This window comes from Salvelinus alpinus, chromosome 1 (assembly GCF_045679555.1).
Source record: "Salvelinus alpinus chromosome 1, SLU_Salpinus.1, whole genome shotgun sequence".
NCBI classification, from domain to species: Eukaryota; Metazoa; Chordata; class Actinopteri; order Salmoniformes; family Salmonidae; genus Salvelinus; species Salvelinus alpinus.
Window position 1 is genome coordinate 97,460,873 of NC_092086.1, and position 23,119 is coordinate 97,483,991.

At 40.7% G+C, this 23,119-nt stretch overlaps 1 protein-coding gene across 3 annotated transcripts in view; it reads left to right on the plus strand.

The window, feature by feature from the left end:
* LOC139535568 (F-box and WD repeat domain-containing 11-B-like) overlaps positions 1–23,119 on the plus strand; it is a 32,012-nt gene that overhangs the window by 3,014 nt on the left and 5,879 nt on the right. Inside the window, exons 2-9 of one of the 3 annotated variants that reach the window (XM_071335120.1) lie at positions 8,722–8,781; positions 9,287–9,509; positions 15,112–15,298; positions 15,502–15,592; positions 15,704–15,841; positions 16,022–16,140; positions 16,284–16,533; positions 22,555–22,768. In XM_071335120.1, coding sequence (XP_071191221.1) covers positions 8,722–8,781; positions 9,287–9,509; positions 15,112–15,298; positions 15,502–15,592; positions 15,704–15,841; positions 16,022–16,140; positions 16,284–16,533; positions 22,555–22,755 — 1,269 coding nt within the window. In that variant the 3' untranslated portion in view covers positions 22,756–22,768. Of the gene's footprint in view, positions 1–3,565; positions 3,689–8,721; positions 8,782–9,286; positions 9,510–15,111; positions 15,299–15,501; positions 15,593–15,703; positions 15,842–16,021; positions 16,141–16,283; positions 16,534–22,554; positions 22,769–23,119 lie in introns of those variants that run through there. The other 2 variants (XM_071335111.1, XM_071335102.1) reach the window with 2 other exon arrangements.

Sequence of the window (23,119 nt, forward strand, 5' to 3'; positions counted from 1 at the left end):
TTCAATAGGGTTAAAGTTTAATTCACTCCTTTGTTTTTCATCCTTGCATGTAACAATTCCAAGATAAGTAACCTTATCTTTAATTGGGATACCATATACTACCTGTAAAACACAATCCTTCAGTGGAAATAAGACTGACTTATTGATATTAATTTTCAAACCCGAAACTAAGGAAAAGTCTTCAATACAGGAAACTGCTTTAGAAACCTCATTCCTGTCTCAAAATATGGTGGTATCATTAGCCAGTTGATATAGTTTAAATTCATTGGCAAGTGCTGAAACGCCTTGAAAATTCCCTTTCTTGATATGAAGAGCCATAATTTGAGTAACCAATACAAATTGACTAATTGGGCAGCCCTGCCTAATACCACGCCCAATATTACATATTTTGGATGTCCCGTGAGCTAATTTTACAGAGCTAGTACAATGACAAAATAAAGTTTGGACTGCTTTCAAAAAAAAGTCACCAAACCCCCAAAAATCGTAGAGCTTTGAACATAAACTCATGTTCTACAGTGTAAAAAGCTTTATAAAAATCAACAAACATAAGAAAACTATCATCAAGGATGAGGTCATTTTAGTCAATCATATCTAAGATCAACCTGATGTTATTACTAATGTGTCAACCATGCATAAAACCAGATTGTTCTTCATCAATTATGATGCAAGCCTTGTTTCAACCTATTAGCAAATACAAGGGCAAATTGTTTCCCATTATTCAACTAATGGGTCTCCAGTTGTCTATATAAAGACTATCCTTATTAGGTTTGGGAATCAAAGTAATTACACCTTGCTTTAAGGAAGCCGGTAACTCCCTTTTTTCTATTGATTCTTGGAACATAGCAAGAATGAAAGGGATCAATTTATCATTGAATGCTTTATAAAACGTGCTTATTAAACCATTTCCAGGGGACCTATTGTCCTTAAGGCTTTTAATACAGTCTCATCTCAATTTCAGATAACTCTTCACAAAAATCCCTGAAATCATTATCTATCTTAGCAATGTTCACTATATTGTCTAAGAAAATATCCGTATTGGAAGTTGACTGGGCTGATGTATCCAGATTCTGATAAAACTGGGCAACATGCTGAGAGCTTTCTTTTGGATTTTCATTGGGAGTATTATTGATCAGTAATTTACATATGGAAGTCTTTTTGTCTGCCCTTTTTTCTAAATTAAATAAATATTTTGTATTTTTCTCTCCCTCTTCCATCCAATTTTGTCTTTGTCTTACAAACGCTCCCCGGGCCTTTTCCTTGTAGATACAGTCTAACTGCATTTGCAATGATGATAGCTCCAGTAATTCCTGATTAGTTCCGTTTTTTTAGTATAATCCATTATTCCCTTTTATGATGTCATATTCTCTCTCGGCACAAGCAATTTCTTTCCCCATTAAAATAGCCAAAAGCCTTATATCAAATTTCATTAGCCCACAGTAACTTCTAAACGTATTCATAACACAGGCACAATTCCAGTATTTATCAGGAATTCCTGCTACATCCTTCTTAAATACTTAATTCTCTAGAAGTCTTATTCATTTTCCAGTAACCTTTACAAACTATTTTTTGTTTACAAACCATGCATCTTTATTGAGATCCTTTTGTGGTCTGTTAAAATCGATGGTTCAATTGAGTCTGTATCAACCTTGTCAGCCAAATCTTCAGATATCAGCCAGAAATCAATACGGAATCTTTGGTACTCCATGTAAACATCATCTTATCTGGGTTCTTAGATCTCCAAATATCTAGAACACCTAACCGTAGACGTATATTCCTTGTCTCACAAACAGAATTGCTATCCTTAGGAGGCCATCTATCTAGATTATCATGTAATACTGTATTAAAATCTCCACCCTTTTACTTTGGCCAATGGAAATTTAGACATAATTGTACTTATTTTCCTCTCAATGTCTCTAAATAAAATAGTTACTTGACTTGTTATTGGTAGCATAAATATTTACAACAATGAATTGAATGTGGTTGACACCAATAATATAATCCATCTCATTATCTGCTTCATGACTCAATATATCACCCTTAAAGTTGCTTTTTAAAATAGCGACACCGGCAGACCGATTAGTACCAAATATCATTCCCCCATTGACACTTCCAAAACACAGTATCTGTGGAACAGGCATGAGTTTCTTGAATGAAATACAAGTCGGCACTCGTACCCTTACAATACAAAAATAAAAATGTCCTTTTCCAAATATTATGGATTCCCCTGGCATTAATAGAAAAAACAGAAATGGACATTTACTATTACAGTGACTATATGAAGAATATTAAACTTGTATAGGTTCACATGAAGCGGGTTCTCACAAAGAAAAGTTCTTACTAGTTGCAAATAAAAACAGTCCTTTGCGTGGTTGACCTACATTTTATATATATATATATATATATATTACACACATACATACAGTTGAAGTCGGAAGTTTACATACACCTTAGCCAAATACATTTAAACTCAGTTTTTCACAATTACTGACATTTAATCCTAGTAAAAATGTCCTGTCTTAGGTCAGTTAGGATCACCACTTTATTTTAAGAATGTGAAATGTCAGAATAATAGTAGAGTGATTTATTTCAGCTTTTATTTCTTTCATCACATTCCCAATGGGTCAGAAGTGTGCATACACTCAATTCGTATTTGATAGAATTGCCTTTTAAATTGTTTTACTTGGGTCAAATGTTTCAGGTAGCCTTACACAAGCTTCCCACAATAAGTTGGGTGAATTTTGGCCCATTCCTCCTGACAGAGCTGGTGTAACTGAGGCAGGTTTGTAGGCCGCCTTGCTTGCACTCGCTTTTTCAATTCTGCCCACAAATTTTAAATGGGATTGAGGTCAGGGCTTTGTGATGGCCACTCCAAAACCTTGACTGTGTTGTCCTTAAGCCATTTTGCCACAACTTTGGAAGTATGCTTGGGGTCATTGTCCATTTGCAAGGCCCATTTGTGACCAAGCTTTAACTTCTTGACTGATGTTTTAATGTTGCTTCAATATATCCACATAATTTTCCTCCCTCATGATGCCATCTATTTTGTGAAGTGCACCAGTCCCTCATGCAGCAAAGCACCCCCACAACATGATGCTGCCATCCCCGTGCTTCACGGTTGGGATTGTGTTCTTCGGCTTGCAAGCCTCCCCCTTTTTCCTCCAAACATAACGATGGTCATTATGGCCAAACAGTTCTATTTTAGTTTCATCAGACCAGAGGACATTTCTCCAAAAAGTATGATCTTTGTCCCCATGTGCAGTTGCAAACCGTAGTTTGGCTTTTTTATGGCAATTTTGGAGCAGTGGCTTCTTCCTTGTTGAGCTGCCTTTCAGGTTATGTCGATATAGAACTAATTTTACTGTGGATATAGATACTTTTGTACCTGTTTCCTCCAGCATCTTCACAAGGTCCTTTGCTGCTGTTCTGGGATTGATTTGCACTTTTCACACAAAAGTACGTTCATCTTTTGGAGACAGAACGCGTCTCCTTCCTGAGCAGTATGACGGCTGCGTTGTCTCATGGTGTTTATACTTGTGTACTATTGTTTGTACAGATGAACCTTCAGGCGTTTGGAAATTGCTCCCACGGATGAACCTGATTTGTGTAGGCCTACAATTTTTTTCTGAGGTCTTTGCTGATTTCTTTTGATTTTCCCATGATGTCCAGCAAAGAGGCACTGCGTTTGAAGGTAGGCCTTAAAATACATCCACAGGTACACCTCCAATAGACTCAAATGATGTCAATTAGACTATCAGAAGCTTCTAAAGCCATCACATCATTTTCTGGAATTTTCCAAGCTGTTTAAAGGCACAATCAACTTAGCGTATGTAAACTTCTGACCCACTGGATTTGTGATACAGTGAATTATACGTGAAATAATCTGTAAACAATTGTTGAAAAACATAGTTGTGTGATGCACAATGTAGATCTCTTAACCGACTTGCCAAAACTATAGTTTTTTAACAAGAAATGTGTGGAGTGGTATAAAAACAAGTTTTAATGTCTCCAACCTGAGTGTATGTAACCTTCCGATTTCAACTGTAGATATACATATTTCCATACAATTGCAAATAACGTTGTGCCATTGATTGGTGAAACGAATAGCCATCAAGCTAACATTAAGTGTCGGTGTGAATTCCCCTGCCATAAAATAAACACTTGGCTCACACGAACAATGCTCTTCCTCAAGAAATATAAAGTTTTATCAGATGCAAATAATACTCAGTCCTGCACAACTCACTTGATAAATCCAGTAGTCAACAAGCTAGGCGTCAGCGTGAATTTCCCTTCCATTAACAAAATCCTTGGCTCCCGCAAAGTAAGCACTTTTCCCCTCCTTCCTTGTTCTCTCAATCATCGGCCACAGACGATTCCGAGCTTCTTTGTCAAATGCTGTCAGATCCTCCTTGAACCTCAGCTTGTTGTTCTTTAAATAGTAATTTTCCTTTGCACTTTTCCGTGTCGGATTCCTCGCTGTCCTGGAGATGAATCTCATGATCACTGGTCTTGGTGGCTGGTTGTTTTCCCTATCTTTTAGCCTATCCAGGCGGTGCACTACATCCAGAGAACCTGCAACAACGTTTTGCCCCCTCCTCCAGGACTATTGCCCAGCAAATGTCCTTCACTCTTGCTTTGATGTTCTTGTCAGAGTTTTCTGCTATTCCATAAATTCGAAGATTCCGTCTCCGACCATACCGGTCATTCCCGTTTACCTTTGACTCCATTTCAGTGAGTTTCTGCTCCTGATTTGCAACCTGAATTTTCAATGTTGTGTTCTGCTGCTTCAGAGTTTTTACTTCCTCAGCATTGAAATCAATTGCTTTCTTCAGGTTAACGATGCTGATAGTCTTCTTTTTCACCAAATCCATGATCTTTGATTTTTGCCCTGAGGACGCGGACGATGTTGTCCTGTAGCTGGCTCAGTGATGGTTCACTTCTCAGCTTCTTTGGAAGTTGCTCCTTGGTTGGGGTATTCGGGTATGAATCACACTCACCCCCCTTTTTTACACTGCAAGCATATGAGTGAGTTTCAGCAATGTCTCTTTTCTCCTTGGAAGTTTCAACATCCATTATCCCAGCAACAGTTTGGTCATGTCCTGATTCCATGATGCTAGCTAACTTAACTAAACATGCTGAAACTTTTCGATAGCTATTTTGTTTGTTGGAAATCGTCAAATATATTTCAATGGTTTGATTAAGTACAAAATTATTCAAATAGCTACATTGTATGGCTAGACAAAAAAATGCAGCTGAGAGAAGCCTAAAATTGTTCCTCAGCTAGAAATGTTACACCCTCTCATGCCGGCATCTTGAGCCCCCTCAAGGAATGATTTTTAAATGGACCGCCCTTGCTCAGAAATTCGTCACTCGTTCATCCCGCGATGATTGTGTTTTCAGCCACTGGTAGCTTGTGGGTGCTTTCTATGCGCTACAGTCAATTATGATTGCATGTCTACTTATTTACTATATAATTATTAATATACTCCTACTGTATGATAGCTAACTAACGTTATTCTGCCTAGCTGGAACTTCTGAAGAGAAATGTTTTATTTCTACAATTTCCGAAAGCTAACCAAACATTACTTTTACGAGACGTATTTGTGCATTAGTAGCACAATTTCTAACCTTTTTTACATGAGCTTTTACTAACACTTGTATGTTGTCTTCTCCATTGATGTTATTTAAAAAAAAATATTTAGCAGATGTTCCATTGTTGCGAATTGAATTATGGGCCGTTTCAGGCCCCGGAGTGAACATAATTGTACACTCGCAAACTCTACTAAAAACGAGGGCTAAGGGGCTTACGTTGCAAACTTCCCTTGCTTGGCTAATCATTTGGACCGCCCTACAAGATGGTGATGGGGATTCCCCCAAGGGCATAAGGCGAGGGTAAGTTGACGAGGTTGGGTCTTTTATGAGTTTCAACCACTGCCCCAGAGTCATATGTTGGCAGGAGTTTGGTTGCTTCGTGTTTACAATTTAGCCCTGGAAAGAATATTGCATTACTGCCATCCCCCTACCCCTAAGAAACCATGAACACTCAGAATTCCATTTTATTAATTAACCAGCACAGTGCATCCTGTGTAGGCCTATTGGATACGATTAGAATGATTTAGAATTAATGACTGGGTCAAAATATGAGAAAATAACTAACGACCAGCCAGCTTGGGTCGCAACTTCAGAATCCAAAATGTATCCGATACGGGCCTGGAGGCAAGGGAAATAATGTCTGAGTTTGTGTTAGAGCTCACTTAATAGTTATTGGCAGCCCCTAACATGGAGATCGGAACGTGATGGAGTACCATTTTAGCTGGCAATGGTATAAGTGGGACATTCCATTCTGCGCCAAAGAAGAGGCAAGTGCTGGCTGTCACCAACCAGCTTCAGTACCATGGATAGTTCTTCCAGTTTTGTGCCATCAATGGAAATGTCACTAACCTCACCAACTAGCTTGGTTAGTTCTGACTCGCTAACCGTAGTTGTTGCCTATGTAGGCCTATTGGAAATGTATTCTATCATTATATATTGAAGTTCTTGTCTCATCATTGAATCTCTGCTAGCTAGCGACATGACAATGATTTGTTTAGCATAGCAATGTTGAATGAATACAATTAGAATTGGATCAAAACATGAGGAAATAACTAGCGAGCAGCCTGCTTGGTTAGCAACTTCAGAATGCAAAAACAAATTTTACCTTAACTTCTCACTTGGTGGGCAAGAAATATGCCGCCTGCTGGAGAAGACAGATTTTGGGCCCAGTTATCTCTCTCGCTTCACCTCTTCCTCTCTAACAGCTAGCTAGTTTATTTTAGGCCTGCTATGTTAGGTTAGCCAGGCATTAATATTAGCTAGCTACCTGTAGATAATATTTTTGATTTAGCCATCCATAGATTGCTGTCATCCACGTATATTATAATCTAGCTAGCTACTGACAGTGGTTATGCACCTCCATCGGTGTGTTTGTTCCAGCCAGTGTTCTATTTTCTCACCTTAGAAAATCTTTGTCCATGTCGATCATTCCTCTGTTTCCACACAATATGTCACTGGCACTATCTTAGAAAGTAACGTTAGCCGCCTAGTCCGGTGCTTTTGTATTGGACAGAGCATGCCAGTCTAAGCTTGTGACATATGTTAGGCTAGTGTCATATGACACTCAGTTGCAATATGTAACTTTTTTGGGGGGCGACCTGACCAAATTCACGTAAAAATGTGTTATAGAGCTGTCGTTCTCATTGAAAGAAAATCTAAGTGGTACATCTGTTCTATGTGCACTATTTCTATGCTTTGCGTTAAGTTTCATTTTTGCATCTTACTTTTGGTTTTGTACAAAGCTTCAAACAGCTGAAAATACATTTTCCGTAACCAAAAATATTGTATTTCACAGCGGTTTCGATGGTACATTGATACTTTACACTATACTTGCTTGTTTTGTCACAAACTGAAATTAGGCTAACTATTTGATTTATAGCAACCAGGAAATGGTGGCGCGAATTATTATTATGATTTATTTTATTTTTTATTTTTGTGGATACAGGCAGGAGTAATGTATGCAACATCAACTGCATGTGTTTTGGCAACACGCATATACTGGGAGGGTCAGTTGTAGGTCATTTGTCGCTCCAGACAAACACCTTCACATTTCTTAGGAGGACAGTGAGGCTAATAACATTTAGACACAGCCAGGACACACACACACACTCATAAAAATGGGGTGGAGGGGCCTCCCGGGTGGCGCAGTGGTCTAGGGCACTGCATCGCAGCGCTAGCTGCGCCACCAGAGTCTCTGGGTTCGCGCCCAGGCTCTGTCGCAGCCGGCCGCAACCGGGAGGTCCGTGGGGCGACGCACAATTGGCCCAGCGTCGTGAGGGTTTGGCCGGTAGGGATATCCTTGTCTCATCGCGCTCCAGCGACTCCTGTGGCGTGCCGGGCGCAGTGCGCGCTAACCAAGGGGGCCAGGTGTACGGTGTTTCCTCCGACACATTGGTGCGGCTGACTTCCGGGTTGGAGGCGCGCTGTGTTAAGAAGCAGTGCGGCTTGGTTGGGTTGTGCTTCGGAGGACGCATGGCTTTCGACCTTCGTCTCTCCCGAGCCCGTACGGGAGTTGTAGCGATGAGACAAGATAGTAATTACTAGCGATTGGATACCACGAAAATTGGGGAGAAAGGGGGGTTATTTTTTAAAATAATAATACTTTTTTAAAAATGGGGTGGCAATGAAACCCCTCAGGATACAAATGTTGCCATCCATAGCATTTCCCAGTTGTCCATATATTTTTATTGTATATTTTAAATGCTGTTATTATCAGTCCATCTGGTATTATTAGGCTAAATCATAAATTACCTTGCACAGCCAACCTAACAAGGTCTGAGTTCATGTCAATCTTTTGAATACAGATTTCAGATTGACATTGCTTTGCAGGTCTAGAGAAGGGGCAGCTGTTGACCAGCCATGGATTCTTCCCTCTCCCTCATATCCAAAAAGCATCCCCTAACATAAATTCAATCCAGCTCCTGACGCTCAAGGAGTTAGTTTACTTTGACTGACAGTTTCTTCAGATGAGAAATTATGGCAAGCCTCCTAGCCTGGCATTGTAATTTGGTCCCCATAGTAAATTGGATGTTGTGCAGTTTGGACCAGCACGTTTGGGCTGGCTGTTAATGAATAGTATGTGTCTCTTGATGTACTAATGGCCTGTGTGTCTCTCTCTCTCCTCCCCCTCAGAACTCCACTTTCATGGACTCCCAGACAGATGAACGATCAAAGAAAACCATATTGTTCAAGGTGAGCGAACTGTCCACGGCCAGACAGTCATTCACTGAAGTGTAATGGAAGCTTATTAGCCTAGTCCACCTCAAAGAGCACATACACTAATGGTTTATCCACACTTTTTTGTCTTCATACTTCTCTTAAAAGCGTGCTATCAATTTTGACAATCTAGCCATTGTTTACAGTGCTCGGTGAAACACTGAGTGTACTAATGCTAGACTACAGTGTAGCCCTTAGTCAGAAAAACACTTTTCTCATAGCACAATGTCTTCTTAGCCAGCGATTTGAAAAGGCAATCCACATGTACCAAAACCATACTCAACATATAAAGCCAGTTTCCCAGACACAGATTAAGGCAAGATCTGGACTTAAGAATGCACAATAAGATTGTCAGGGAAACCGGCCCACAGAATTCTGTACACTGTTTAGCAGGATTAAGGCCCAAAGCCCATCCCTCATTTGACAAGAGAGCCATGTAGACTGAAGCTCTGGTTTATAACCTATCCTCCTCTGTGTTCAGACGATCACGAACGGTCCGATGACGGGCTCAAGGAAGCGACCATCGGAAGGGAACTATGAGAAGGAGAAGGAAGTGTGCATCCAGCTGTTTGACCAGTGGTCTGAGGCTGACCAGGTGGAGTTTGTGGAACACCTGATCTCACGCATGTGCCACTACCAACACGGCCACATCAACTCCTACCTCAAACCCATGCTCCAAAGGGACTTCATCACTGCACTGCCAGGTATGGTACACACTTGCTCTCGAGAACCCATGATGCCTTATGGGACCATGTGAACTACAATCCCGACGCTCTGTTTTAATGTTTAGAAATGTCAGTCATTGCTTTCCATACGTTTTTCGAAACGTATGGAACTAATCTTTCATATCAGTGAGAAATAATCTTTCAAATAAGAAATATACACTAACTGTAGCAGGTTTGCACAGATCCATACGGCTGTGTGTACCTCCAGCTGACGAACTACACTTCTCCAGTTACGCTTACACATAGGTGTTCATGCACGCTAGATTGCTATTTAGCACAGGTTGTCGCCTCTGTCTTCCTTAAACAAGCAATATAACATGGAGATATGTCCGTGTGGGAACCCTATAAAGGTGTTTGTAGTAATTAGGGCTGACCCCCAATTAGTTGACTGGTCGATTGTTTGGTCGTTAGGCTGTTGGTCAACCGAGATTTGTTTTAGTCGAGGAGTAATATATTTAAGCAATAATGCACGAGGTGTGGTATATGGCCAATAGTGCCTGCATACAGCCCTTAGCCGTGGTATATTAGCCATATACCACAAACCTCCGAGGTGCCTTATTGCTATTATAAACTGGTTACCAACGTAATTAGAGCAGTAAAAATAAATGTTTTGTCATACCCTTTGTATATGGTCTGATATACCACGGCTGTCAGCCAATCAGCATTCAGGGCTCGAACAACCCAGCTTATAAATAAATATATATCGCACACACACACTCCACCGGTCAAACGTTTTAGAACACCTACTCAGTCAATGGTTTTTCTTTATTTGTACTATTTTCTACATTGTAGAATAATAGTGAAGACATCTCAACTATGAAGTAACACATATGGAGTCATGTAGTAACCCAAAAAATTGTTAATCTAAATATATTTTATATTTGAGGTTCTTCAAACTAGCCACCCTTTCCCTTGATGACAGCTTTGCACACTCTTGGCATTCTCTCAACCAGCTTCACCTGGAATGCTTTTCCAACAGTCTAGAAGGAGTTCCCACATGCTGAGCACTTGTTGGCTGCTTTTCCTTCACTCTGCGGTCCAACTCATCCCAAACCATCTGAATTGGGTTGAGGTTGGGTGATTGTGGAGGCCAGGTCATCTGATGCAGCACTCCATCACTCTCCTTCTTGGTCAAATAGCCATTACACAGCCTGGAGGTGTGTTTTGGGTCATTATCCTGTTGAAAAACCAATGATAGTCCCACTAAGCCCAAACCAGATGGGTGGCATATCGCTGCAGAATGCTGTGGTAGCTATGCTGGTTAAGTGTGCCTTGATTTCAAAATAAATCACTGACAGTGTCACCAGCAAAGCACCCCCACACCATAACACCTCCTACACATGCAGATACACATGCAGAGATCATCTGTTCACCCACACCGTGTCTCACAAAGACACGGCGGTTGGAACCAAAAATCTCAAATTTGGACTCCATACCAAAGGACAAATTTCCACCGGGCTAATGTCCATTGCTCGTGTTTCTTGGCCCAAGCAAGTCCTTCTTCTTATTGGTGTCATTTAGTATAGGTTTCTTTGCAGCAATTTGACCATGAAGGCCTGACAGTTGATGTTGAGATGAGTTTGTTACTTGAACTCTGAAGCATTTATTTGGGCAGCAATTTGAGGCAGGTAACTCTAATTAACTTATCCTTTGTAGGGGAGGTAACTCGGGGTCTTCCTTTCCTATGGCGGTCCTCATGAGAGCCAGTTTCATCATAGCGCTTGATGGTTTTTGCAACTACACTTGAAGAAACTTTCAAAGTTCTTGAAATGTTCCGTATTGACTGATCTTCATGTCTTAAAGTAATAATGGACTGTCGTTTCTCTTTGCTTATTTGAGCTGTTCTTGCCATAATGTCGACTTGGTCTTTTACCAAAAAGGGCTATCTTCTGTATACCACCCCTACGTTGTCACAACACAACTGATTGGCTCAAACGCATTAAGAAGGAAAGAAATTCCACAAATTTACAAGGCAAGGCACACCTGTTAATTGAAAAGCACTCCAGGTGACGACCTCATGAAGCTGGTTGAGAGAATGCCAAGACTGTGCAATGCTGTCATCAAGGCAAAGGGTGGCTATTTGAAGAATCTGAAATATAAAATATATTTGGATTTGTTTTACACTTTTTTTGGTTACTACATGATTCCATATGTGATATTTCATATTTTTTATGTCTTTGTTGTACAATGTAGGAAATAGCAAACTTGACTGGTTTTGTGTGTGTTATTATTATTTGGACTCATCTCAGTGAACTAATCCATTGCGGAGGCCTAGACATAAAGCAAATGTATTCTTGATTCGAAAATGTGGTCTGAGGCTCCATATGGAGGGTGTGATGCAATTGCTGAGGCATCCGGAGGCCAAATCGAGCTCTGTACTGCATTGCCATGCGCCTCCCAAATTTTGTGTCAATGTGGCTCTATAGCTCCACATTGACATGATTGGTTGATGGTAGGTGGGGGCGGTATGTCTTGTATGAACACGCAGTCACTTCCTTGACAACAGCTCTGCACTGCTCTGAGAAGCGCAAGAAATATGAATGCCCTGACTTCTGCTGAGGCCATATCACCGAAAATGCTGCATGGCCAATGCAGATGTCGGATTGACCATGGGCCCAGATGCACAATGCACTTCTCTCCAGAATGGGATTTCTCCAATTTGTGCATATTCAATGTTTCATAACTTCATTGTGGGAATTGTTGGTTCATATCAATTCCCCATTACATATATTACCAGTAGTACATTTACCTTTTAATTCCTATAATTTCTCATCTACAATGTTTGTTACTTTATTTACAGTTATTTTAATGCATTCAATATTATTATTCCTGTCTTCCTGTACTCATTGACTGAGTGGACACATTGTTTGCTGAGTGCACAACCTATGCTACACTTCTGAGAAACAAGTTTTGTTTTTTTAGATTCCATTTATGGATTCTGTCAATTTGGTCATTGTCTTTTGTTTGGAGCACTCCTGTCAATGTTGAGTAAGGACGCCCACGCATAGAAGTAGGTCTATAGGCTACCTGGCCTGCGCGCACATGTAGGCATATAAATGTACCCATTTGAGGATATGTTAGCATTTCTGATTAGCTTAACGCACTATTGAACTGTGGAGCCTCGCAAAGTAATATTTTCTTCACCTCAAACACCAAGCAAACAAAGTCTCTATTTTTACATCCATTGAGAAATACAATAGTTCCTCAATATATTTGAAAAATCTTTCCAGCTCTCTTTCTTTCGATAACCACTCAGCGTGAAAGGGATAAATGTGAAGCTCTGATCCAGTGGAAAAGTCATAAAATAGGCTTCTTGTCAGTTCTTGACTTGGACTGAAATATGTTCCGGTACTCCTTTTGGGTGCCTGTACTGTTTTATATTTAGGTTCAGGAGCTCCACAATACTTTTGAGCTAATATTCTAAAAGAGGAAGAGGAGCTCACAGTAGAACATTTGAGGTGCCGGTACTCTGCTTCGGTGAGCTCCTGTCCAAGTCAAGCACTGCGTCTTATCCCTTGCGCAAATACCCTACAGCTGCGCCTGTCCTGAGCTCACTGGTGCAGGGAACTTTGAGGGCCCAGAATATTTTATACAATGTTGCAAGCTTTGGGCCTGAACTAAGTTAATAGTTGATACAATGTTTCAAGTTTGGCTAGACATGGCCTGTCTGCAACAATGTGATTTATAGGATATTTTATTTTTCAGGATATTTTCTACCTGCAGGCTGCAATGTTTTTATTTGTTGGCTATATGGAGGCTATTTTTACCTAGTTGGCAATATAAGTAACTTTTTAGGTTAATAGTTTATTTGGATAGAATATTGATTAATCACATGACAATGATTTTGTGAAATGAAGATGTTATTATACATTTAAATCTGTTTCATGAAAATGTGCATATTGAAAACCATAACTGTCACGCAGATCGGTAGAAATTGTAAGACAAATTGGCATTCCACATGAGAAAGGTTACTGCACTACTGGCAACTTCAGGAGAGTAATGGCAGAATCTCTGAAAGCCAGCAGGAGAGAGAGGAGAATAGTTCAGTTAAGTGTTTTTTTTGTTTTTTTATTCTGGTTATCTAGATCTCTGGTGGCCTCCTTGAGGTATCAAACCATAAGCTGAGAGCACCAGACAAACTCAGTGCATCTAGTTGATTTTCTTAAAACACATATGGTGTGTCTATATTTGGAAAAATACGCATTTAAAACTTCTTATTTTTTAAAGTCTGGGACAGCCCTAATAGTAATTTAACTGTTTGTTTTTAGAACATTTATTTCTTGCTGATATGGAAGATGCATTCCTTATGTTTCCAAAACCTTATCGTGCATGATGCGTGTTAACCTTCAGACCCTTAACAGAAAAAACAGCTAGAAGATACCTTCGTGAATAAAGATGGTATGAATGGGCTTGGTACACACTGCAGTTTTGATATTGCGTTGTTAGCATTACCATATTATAGCTAGGGCTGTTAAACGATTCAAATAATTGAGTTAATCCCATGGTTTTCTGTAGTCAACTACGATTAATCATGTTTTTTATTGTTCAAATCTGACCTTAATTTAACTAGGCAAGTCAGTTAATTAAGAACAAATTCTTATTTTCAATGACGGCCTAGGAACAGTGCCTTGTTCAGCGGCAGAACGACAGATTTGTACCTTGTCAGCTCGGGGATTTGAATTTGCAACCTTTCGGTTACTAGCCCAACGCCCAGATTATTAACGATGTTTCAATTTTAAATCACATCATGTTGGTTTGTAGGTAGTACCTATTTGGATTATAAGGGAAGAAAACAGAAAATAAACTCTTCTAAGACAGTAGATCAGCCAGGTTGATGAAAAATATCATACCACTATTAGATCTAGTCTTGGCTACTTCTCATCCATGTTCTTCAACATGAACAAGTCAAGCTGCTGCCTGCTACTAGTATTGGGACAAGTTGCTTAAAACTTGACCTGAGAACTACAACAAAAACTGTAGCTAAATGGAATGTTAAGTTCTGTTTTTTTTATTTTTATCATGTGAATAATAGAGTTGAATCTCTAGAGGCATTCAGCCATGGTATTCTAACCATTCTCGTTTGGTTAGGAAGCTAGCTAACATTAGCATAACTAACTAGTTACTTCTGTGCAAATAATTTTTCCTGTTATCTAAAGAAATGCTTGTGAATGTGTTTTATGGTTGAACTTTCTGTAAGTTTTCCTTCAAATGTGTTATTCAAAGCTGCGCACATAGTGGATGTTTTAGCACCACAAGAGACTGTAGCTACTGCCAACGAAGAGGACAGAGTGCATTGTGTTGCGCTTAAAAGGGTCCGTGTGGAAACAGACTTTTGGGTGAAAAAATGGAGATGGAATTAAAAGTTTATTTTTATTTTTATAATCACTCAAGACTTTCAACAGCTAATTGTATTTAGTGCCCCAAATTAATGCACATACACATAATATATAACCTCACCACCACTGCATGCTCCAAGGGAAACCGCTTTACAGACTCGGTTCATCCAAACATTCGCAATACACACATGTACTTCTAATCATTGTGTTAAACTGTGTTGCACTGTCTCTCCTTGTGGTTATAGCTCAGGGTCTTGACCACATAGCGGAGAACATCCTGTCGTTCTTGGATGCGCGTTCTCTCTGCTCGGCAGAGCTGGTGTGTAAGGAGTGGCAGAGGGTCATCTCAGAGGGAATGCTGTGGAAGAAACTCATAGAGCGTATGGTCCGTACAGACCCCCTCTGGAAAGGCCTGTCAGAGAGGCACCAGTGGTGAGTACGGACTGGGACCACTGGCTGGGCCACCATGGATCACAATATCTTTCCATTTGTTCTCAAGAACCTACATGATAGACTGTTTCCAAAACTGTATCCAAGTGTCTTCACCTTAGAAAAAGACAATTTATGTTGTTGAGATTAATATATTTGTGCATTTAAAAAACAAAAATTCATAGTGAATGTGTTCTCTCTCCTAGGGAGAAGTACCTGTTCAAAAATCGAACCACAGAAGTCCCACCAAACTCCTACTACCGCTCCCTTTACCCCAAAATCATCCAGGACATAGAGGTGAGTTCTGCTGCTGTTCCCCTTGCCCACTCTCATTAACCTTACTCTCACTGATCTTTCCTGTGGTTCCCATTCACTGACCTGGCTCCACGCCCCTCTCCCTCCATGCAGACAATCGAGGCTAACTGGAGGTGTGGTCGGCACAATCTGCAGCGGATCCAGTGTCGCTCAGAGAACAGTAAGGGGGTTTACTGTCTGCAGTATGACGACGACAAGATCATCAGCGGCCTCAGAGACAACTCCATTAAGGTTGGTGTTCCTGTTTATTCTTGACTGAAGGGGGGGAAATATTCTAATGCCTACTGGATATTTTGAATACAAGATCCATATTTTGAACACAGTGCCTTAGAAAGTGTCATTACAACGTCTAGTCAATTTTTTATAGATCATATTTTGGGATAAAAACATCTCACCGCCTTGTCTGTGTAGATCTGGGATAAGCAGTCTTTGGAGTGTCTGAAGATCCTGACGGGTCATACAGGCTCAGTGTTGTGCCTGCAGTATGATGAGCGGGTCATCGTCACCGGCTCCTCAGACTCCACCGTCAGGTCAGCACCACTTCCTCTCTTCTGCTGTTGTCCTCTGCCCTCTTATCTGTGCTCCGGAAGCTCCAAAACTTTTTTTATCGAAGAGGAGTGGCATATGCATGTTGTATATTGTGTTTGATATTGATGATTTCTCTTTGTCTCAGGGTGTGGGATGTGAACACTGGGGAGGTGCTGAACACTCTGATCCACCACAATGAGGCGGTCCTCCACTTGCGGTTCTGTAACGGTCTGATGGTGACATGTTCTAAGGACCGTTCCATTGCCGTGTGGGACATGGCCTCACCCACCGACATCAGTCTGCGCCGCGTGCTGGTCGGCCACAGAGCAGCAGTCAATGTGGTGGACTTCGATGACAAGTACATTGTGTCAGCATCCGGTGACCGTACCATCAAGGCAAGTCTGCCCCGAAGACCCAGGGTCAGCTCACTAGAGCCTCAAGCATGTCACCATCTCAGCAAGCATATGTTCTAGTACTTTTGCGGTGACACAAGACTTGGTCTTCTTCGTCCGTATTGGGACCTAAGACCTCGATCTCTGCCACTAGTCTCTTGCTATAGCTTGGGTCCCCTGAGAGATCCAGCTCAGCCACCACTGTCTGTCGCCACATTGTCTTTGGTGTGCCTTGTATTTTACAGTTGGTGTCCATTTGTGCGCTACTTTATGGATCCTTTCTTGAGACATCCTCAGCACCTGTCCAACCCAATGGATCCTGTGCATCTGCATCTCAACAGCCATATTTTTACATCCTGTCTTACATGCTTTAGAGATCTTGTTCGGCCAGTAAATGTTGCAGATCTTGCAAAGACAAGCGTTTGGCATCAACCCTGTTCATGTGTCTTAGTGATCCTCCAGCACTCTGCTAAAGCATTGTAAAGTCACTAGTTTTGTATGGTTCAGAGTCTACTGACTGCACATCCTGCCTTATATTTAACCAGGCTTTAATTTTTTGGGCTTGTCATATAGTGTGTATGGTACTTCCTGTAAGTTAAATTGATGGGGGGCTTTAGTTCTTTCCCCCTGCTCTGTATGTGAGCATGGCTGTTTTAATCCAAAGCTAGTTACCTTCCCCATCACTGCTTGTCATCATTCATTCACAGAAGATACTTGAATTAAAAGCCAGCCATGCTTATGAAGTGCCCCCTACCCAAACTTACCAAATCCTCTCATTCTAGTTGAGTGCAGTTGTTCTGTGAAGTGTCCAGTTGAGTACAGTATAGAGGAGATAGCCCACCGTGTGATGCAGGCTGTGGGAAGCACTGACTAAACCCAGAGTTCAGAGCTGACGTCTCTCCTCCTCCTAGGGCAAAACTGTGGGCCTGTCTCCTCACCTCAGCCCCATCCCCAGTCTCAGCCACAACCCTAGTCTTAGCCCCAGCTCCGGCCCTGTACCTGCTTGCCCCTGTCTTCCAGACAGTGGATTTGTGGGCAGCCAGGAACAAAGAGACCCTAGTTAGCCCACCCATGGCCCTGGGAGACGGGCCAAGGCATTCCGTACTGAGCTGCCTCCCACACACAACGTCCCAGTGCTCTGAAAACATTCCCCAATAAATAATTGAGGGACTGCAATATGTGTGCGTTTAGGAGAGTGAATGTTACTCTACACCCAAAATATGGGTGTTCCTATTATACCTACAGTACCAGTCAAAAGTTTGGACACCTACTCATTCCAGGGGTTTTTCTTTTCTTTTTACATTGTAGAATAATAGTGAAGACATCAAACTATGAAATAACACACATGGAATCATGTAGTAACCAAAAAACTGTTAAATCAAAATATATTTTATATTCTTCAAGGTAGGCACCCTTTGCCTTAACAGCTTTGCGCATTCTTGGCTTTTTCTTAAACAGCTTCATGAGGTAATCATCTGGAATGCATTTCAATTAACAGGTGTGCCTCGTTAATTTGTGGAATTTATTTTCTTCTTAATGCTTTTGAGCCAATCAGTTGTGTTGTGACAATGTAGGGGTGGTATACAGAAGATAGCCCTATTTGGTAAAATACCAAGTCCATATTATGGCAAGAACCGCTCAAAGCAAAGAGAAACGACAGTCCATTATTATTTTAAGTCAGTCAATCCGGAAAATTTCGTATTGAGTGCAGTCGCAAAAACCATCAAGCGCTATAATGAAACTGGCTCTCATGAGGACCGTCACAGTAACGGAAGACCCAGAGTTACCTCTGATGCAGGATAAGTTCATTAGTTACCAACCTCAGATATTGCAGGCCAAATAAATGCTTCACCGAGTTCAAGTAACAGACACATCTCATCAACTGTTCAGAGGAGACACTGTGAATCAGGCCTTCGTGGTTGAATTGCTGCAAAGAAACCACTAGTAAAGGACACTACGTCATCAGAACGCAACATGTTTTTTGTTACACGCTGGAGAACGCTGAAACCTGAACTAACGACCTCGGTTTAAAAGCTGACAGTATTTTTCTATACTTTTATTTTATTTTGAAACCTTGGGCTCTGTTGTGCAAAATTGCTCTGAGCGCTGCTATCTGTCCCAGGATCCTGCCAGATTCCGTCTAGATAGATAATACCTTTTGATGATACAGTGGTAGCAATGCATGGTTAGAACATCTACCGAAAAGACAGAAATGCCAACGAGGCGGTGTTGCGGTCTATATTCAGAACCACATTCCTGTAACGTAATATGGCTACAGGTTCATCTGCCTCACCTAAAGCCCATTATTGTGGGAAGCTATAGACCACCAAGTGCTAACAGTCAGTATCTGGATAATATGTGTGAAATGCTTGATAATGTATGTGATATCAACAGATGTATTTTTTCTGGGTGATTTAAAAAATAAATAGACTGGCTATCATCAAGCTGTCCACTCAGGAAAAAAATTAAAACTGTAACCAGTGCCTGCAACCTGGATCAGGTTGTCAGTCAACCAACCAGGGTAGTTACAAACAGCATAGGAATTAAATCATCAACATGTATTGATCACATCTTTACTAACGCTGCAGATATTTGCTTTAAAGCAGTATCCAAATCCATCGGATGTAGTGATCACAATATAATAGCCATATCTAGGAAAACCAAAGTTCCAAAGGCTGGGCCTAATATAGTGTATAAGAGGTCATGCAATAAGTTTTGTAGTGATTCATATGTTGTTGATGTAAAGAATCTTTGCTGGTCTGTGGTGTGTAATGAGGATGAACCAGACGCTGCTCTTGACGCATTTATGAAACTACTAATTTCAGTTACTAATAAGCATGCACCTGTTAAGAAAATGACTGTAAAAACTGTTAAATCCCCTTGGATTGATGAGGAATTGAAAAATGGTATGGTTGAGAGGGATGAGGCAAAAGGTATGCCAATTAAGTCTGGCAGCACAACTGATTGGCAAACGTACGGCATATTGAAGAAATCATGGGACTGAACTAAATAAAAAAAACTACAATATGAAACAAATACATTATATAAAGAATGATAGTAAAAAGCTTTGGGGCACCTCTTAGGGATTGCGGACCGCTAGCGGTCCACCTGTGACAACATCCGGTGAAATTGCAGAGCACCAAATTCAAAATAAGAAAATCGAAATATTAAACATTCATGAGCATACAAGTGTCTTACATCATTTAAAAGCTTAACTTCTTGTTAATCCAACCGCTTTGTCAGATTTCAAAAAGGCTTTATGGCGAAAGCATACCGTGCGATTATCTGAGGACAGCGCCCCACATAAATACTTTTTCAACCAGCACCGGTTTCACAAAAATCACAAATAGCGATAAAATAAATCACTTACCTTTTTGAAGATCTTCCTCTGTTAGCAATCCCAAGGGTCCCAGCTACACATTAATGTTCGATAAAGTCCTTCTTTATATCCCAAAAAGTCAGTTTAGTTGGCGCCATTGATTTCAGTAATCCACTCCTTCAACATGCATACAAAGGAATCCAAAAAGCTACCGGTAAACTTCGTCCAAACAAGTCAAACAATGTTTCTAATCAATCCTCAGGTACCCTAATATGTAAATAAACAATATTTCAGATGGAATGAACAGTGTTCAATAGAAAAGGAAAATAACGAAGAGCGCGCCCTCATTCACGCTGGCCAAAAGCCTACCTTTCCTGTTGAGAACACCTTGGATAAACTACACCTACTTGTTCGTTTTTCAAGAAACAAGCCTGAAACCATCGATAAAGACTGTTGAGATCTAGTGGAACCCATAGGAACTGCAATCTGGGAGCTATTTTTTTTGTATATCCCATAGGCTTGCATTGAAAAGGCCTGTGACCTAAAAAAAAAATAATAATAATCTGGATGGATGGATTTTCCTCGGTTTTCACCAGCCATATCAGTTCTGTTATACTTGCATACATTATTTTAACAGTTTTAGAAACTTCAGTGTTTTCTATCCAATTCTACCAATTATATGCATATCCTAGCTTCTGGGCCTGAGTAACAGGCAGTTTACTTTGGGCACATCAGTCATCCGGAAATTCAGGATACTGCCCCCTAGCCTTAAGAAGAAGAATTACATTTTTTGGGGAAAAAGCCACTCTGCTCCATTCATTGAATCAGATGGCTCATTCATCACAAAGCCCACTGATATTGCAAACTACTTTAATGACTTTCATTGGCATGATAAGCAAAGTTAGGGATGACATGCCAGCAACAAACGCTGACACTACAAATCCAAGTATATCGAACCAAATTATGAAAGACAAGAGTTGTACTTTTGAATTCTGTAAAGTCAGTGTGGAAAAGGGGAAAATTGTTGTCTATCAACAATGACAAGCCACTGGGGTCTGACAATCTGGATGGAAAATTACTGAGGATAATAGCAGATGATATTGCCACTCCTATTTGCCACATCTTCAATTTAAGCCTACTAGAGAGTGTGTAACTTCAGGGGAAGCTGAAGTCATTCCGCTACCCAAGAATAGTAAAGCCCCCTTTACTGGCTCAAATAGCCGACCAATCAGCCTGTTACCAACCCTTAGTAAACTTCTGGGGAAAAATGTGTTTGACCAGATACAACGCTATTTCACAGTAAACAAATTGACAACAGAATTTCAGCATGCTTATAGGTAAGGACACAAAACAAGCACAGCACTTACACAAATTACTGATGATTGGCTGAGAGAAATTGACAAAATGATTGTGGGGGCTGTCTTGTTTAGACTTCAGTGCAGCTTTTGACTCTATCAATCATAATCTGCTGCTAGAAAAACTTGTGTTATGGCTTTACACCCCCTGCTAGAATGTGGGTAAGGAGTTACTTGTCTAAGAGAACACAGAGGGTGTTCTTTAATGGAAGCCTCTCAAATATAATCCAGTTAGAATCAGGAATTCCCCAGGGTAGCTGTTTAGTAAAGCCTATGTATGCGACTCTACACTATACACGCTACTACAGCGACTGAAATGACTGCAACACTCAACAAACAGTTAGTTTCAGAGTGGGTGGCAAGGATTAAGTTAGCCCTAAATATTTCTAAAACTAAAAGCATTGTATTTGGAGCAAAACACTCACTAAACCCTAAACCTCAACTAAATCGTGTAATAAATAATGTGGAAATTGAGCAAGTTGAGGTGACTAAACTGCTTGGAGTAACCCTAGATGGTAAACTGGCATGGTCAAAACATATTGATGCAGTAATAGCTAAGATTGGTCTGTCTAATAATTCTGTCTAATAATGCCATGCGCTGCCTTAACAAGGCAGGTCCTACAGGCCCTAGTTTTGTCGCACCTTGACTACTGTTCAGTTGTGTGGTGAGGTGCCACAAAAAAAGGGCTTAGGAAAATTGCAAATGGCTCAGGACAGGGCAGCACGGCTGTACACAGAGAGCTAATATTAATAATATGCATGTCAATCTCTCCTGGCTGAAAGTGGAGGAGAGATTGACTTCATTGCTACTTTTATTTATGAGAGGTATTGATGTTGAATGCACCGAGCTGTCTGTCTAAACTACTGGTACACAGCTCAGACACCCATGCGTACCCCACGAGACATGCCACCAGAGGTCACTTCAGTCCCCAAGTCCAGAAGAGACTGTGGGAGGCACACACTACTACATAGAGCCATGACTACATGGAACTCTATTCCACATCAAGTAACTGACACAAGCAGTAAAATTAGAATTAGAAAACAGATAAAAAAACACCTTATGGAACAGCGGGGACTTTGAAGCACAAACATTGGTGCACACACACACACGATAACATACGCACTATACATACACATAGATTTACTACTGTAGACATGTGGTTGGGGCCTGAGGGCACACAGTGTGTTGTGAATGTATTTTTTTATTGTATAAACTGCCTTAATTGTGCTGGACTCCAGGAAGAGTAGCTATTGCTTTGGCAGCAGCTAATAGGGATCCATAATAAATACAAATGAGGACAAGAGACTTGCTTGGGCCAAGAAACACGTCTATAATTTGTTTTTCAACAGGACAATGACCCAACACACCTCCTGTCTAAGGGCTATATGACCAAGAAGGAGCATGATGGAGTGCTGCATCAGATGACCTGGCCTCCACAATCACCTGACCTCAACCCAATTGAGATGGTTTGGGATGAGTTGGACCGCAGAGGGATTGAAAAGCAGCCCACAAGTGCTCAGCATATGTGGGAACTCCTTCAAGACTGTTAGAAAAGCATTCCAGGTGAAGCTGGTTGAGTGCCAACAGTGTAAAGCTGTCATTAAGGCAAAAGGTGGCTACATTGAAGAATCTCAAATATAAAATCTATTTTGATTTTAACACATTTTTGGTTTCTACATGATTCCACGTTATTTCATAGTTTTGATGACTTCACTATTATTCTACAATATATAAATGAGTAAAAATAAAGAAAGGCCCTGGAATGAGTAGGTGTGTCCAAACTTTTGACTGGTGCTGTATATGTGTTTACATTGTGTTCATCCAGCAGCACGGTATCATTCTCTCTGACATGTGAGTGTGTGTCCAGACAGTGACTAGTACAGATGCATTCTAATGAAGGAAAACCAGAAGGAT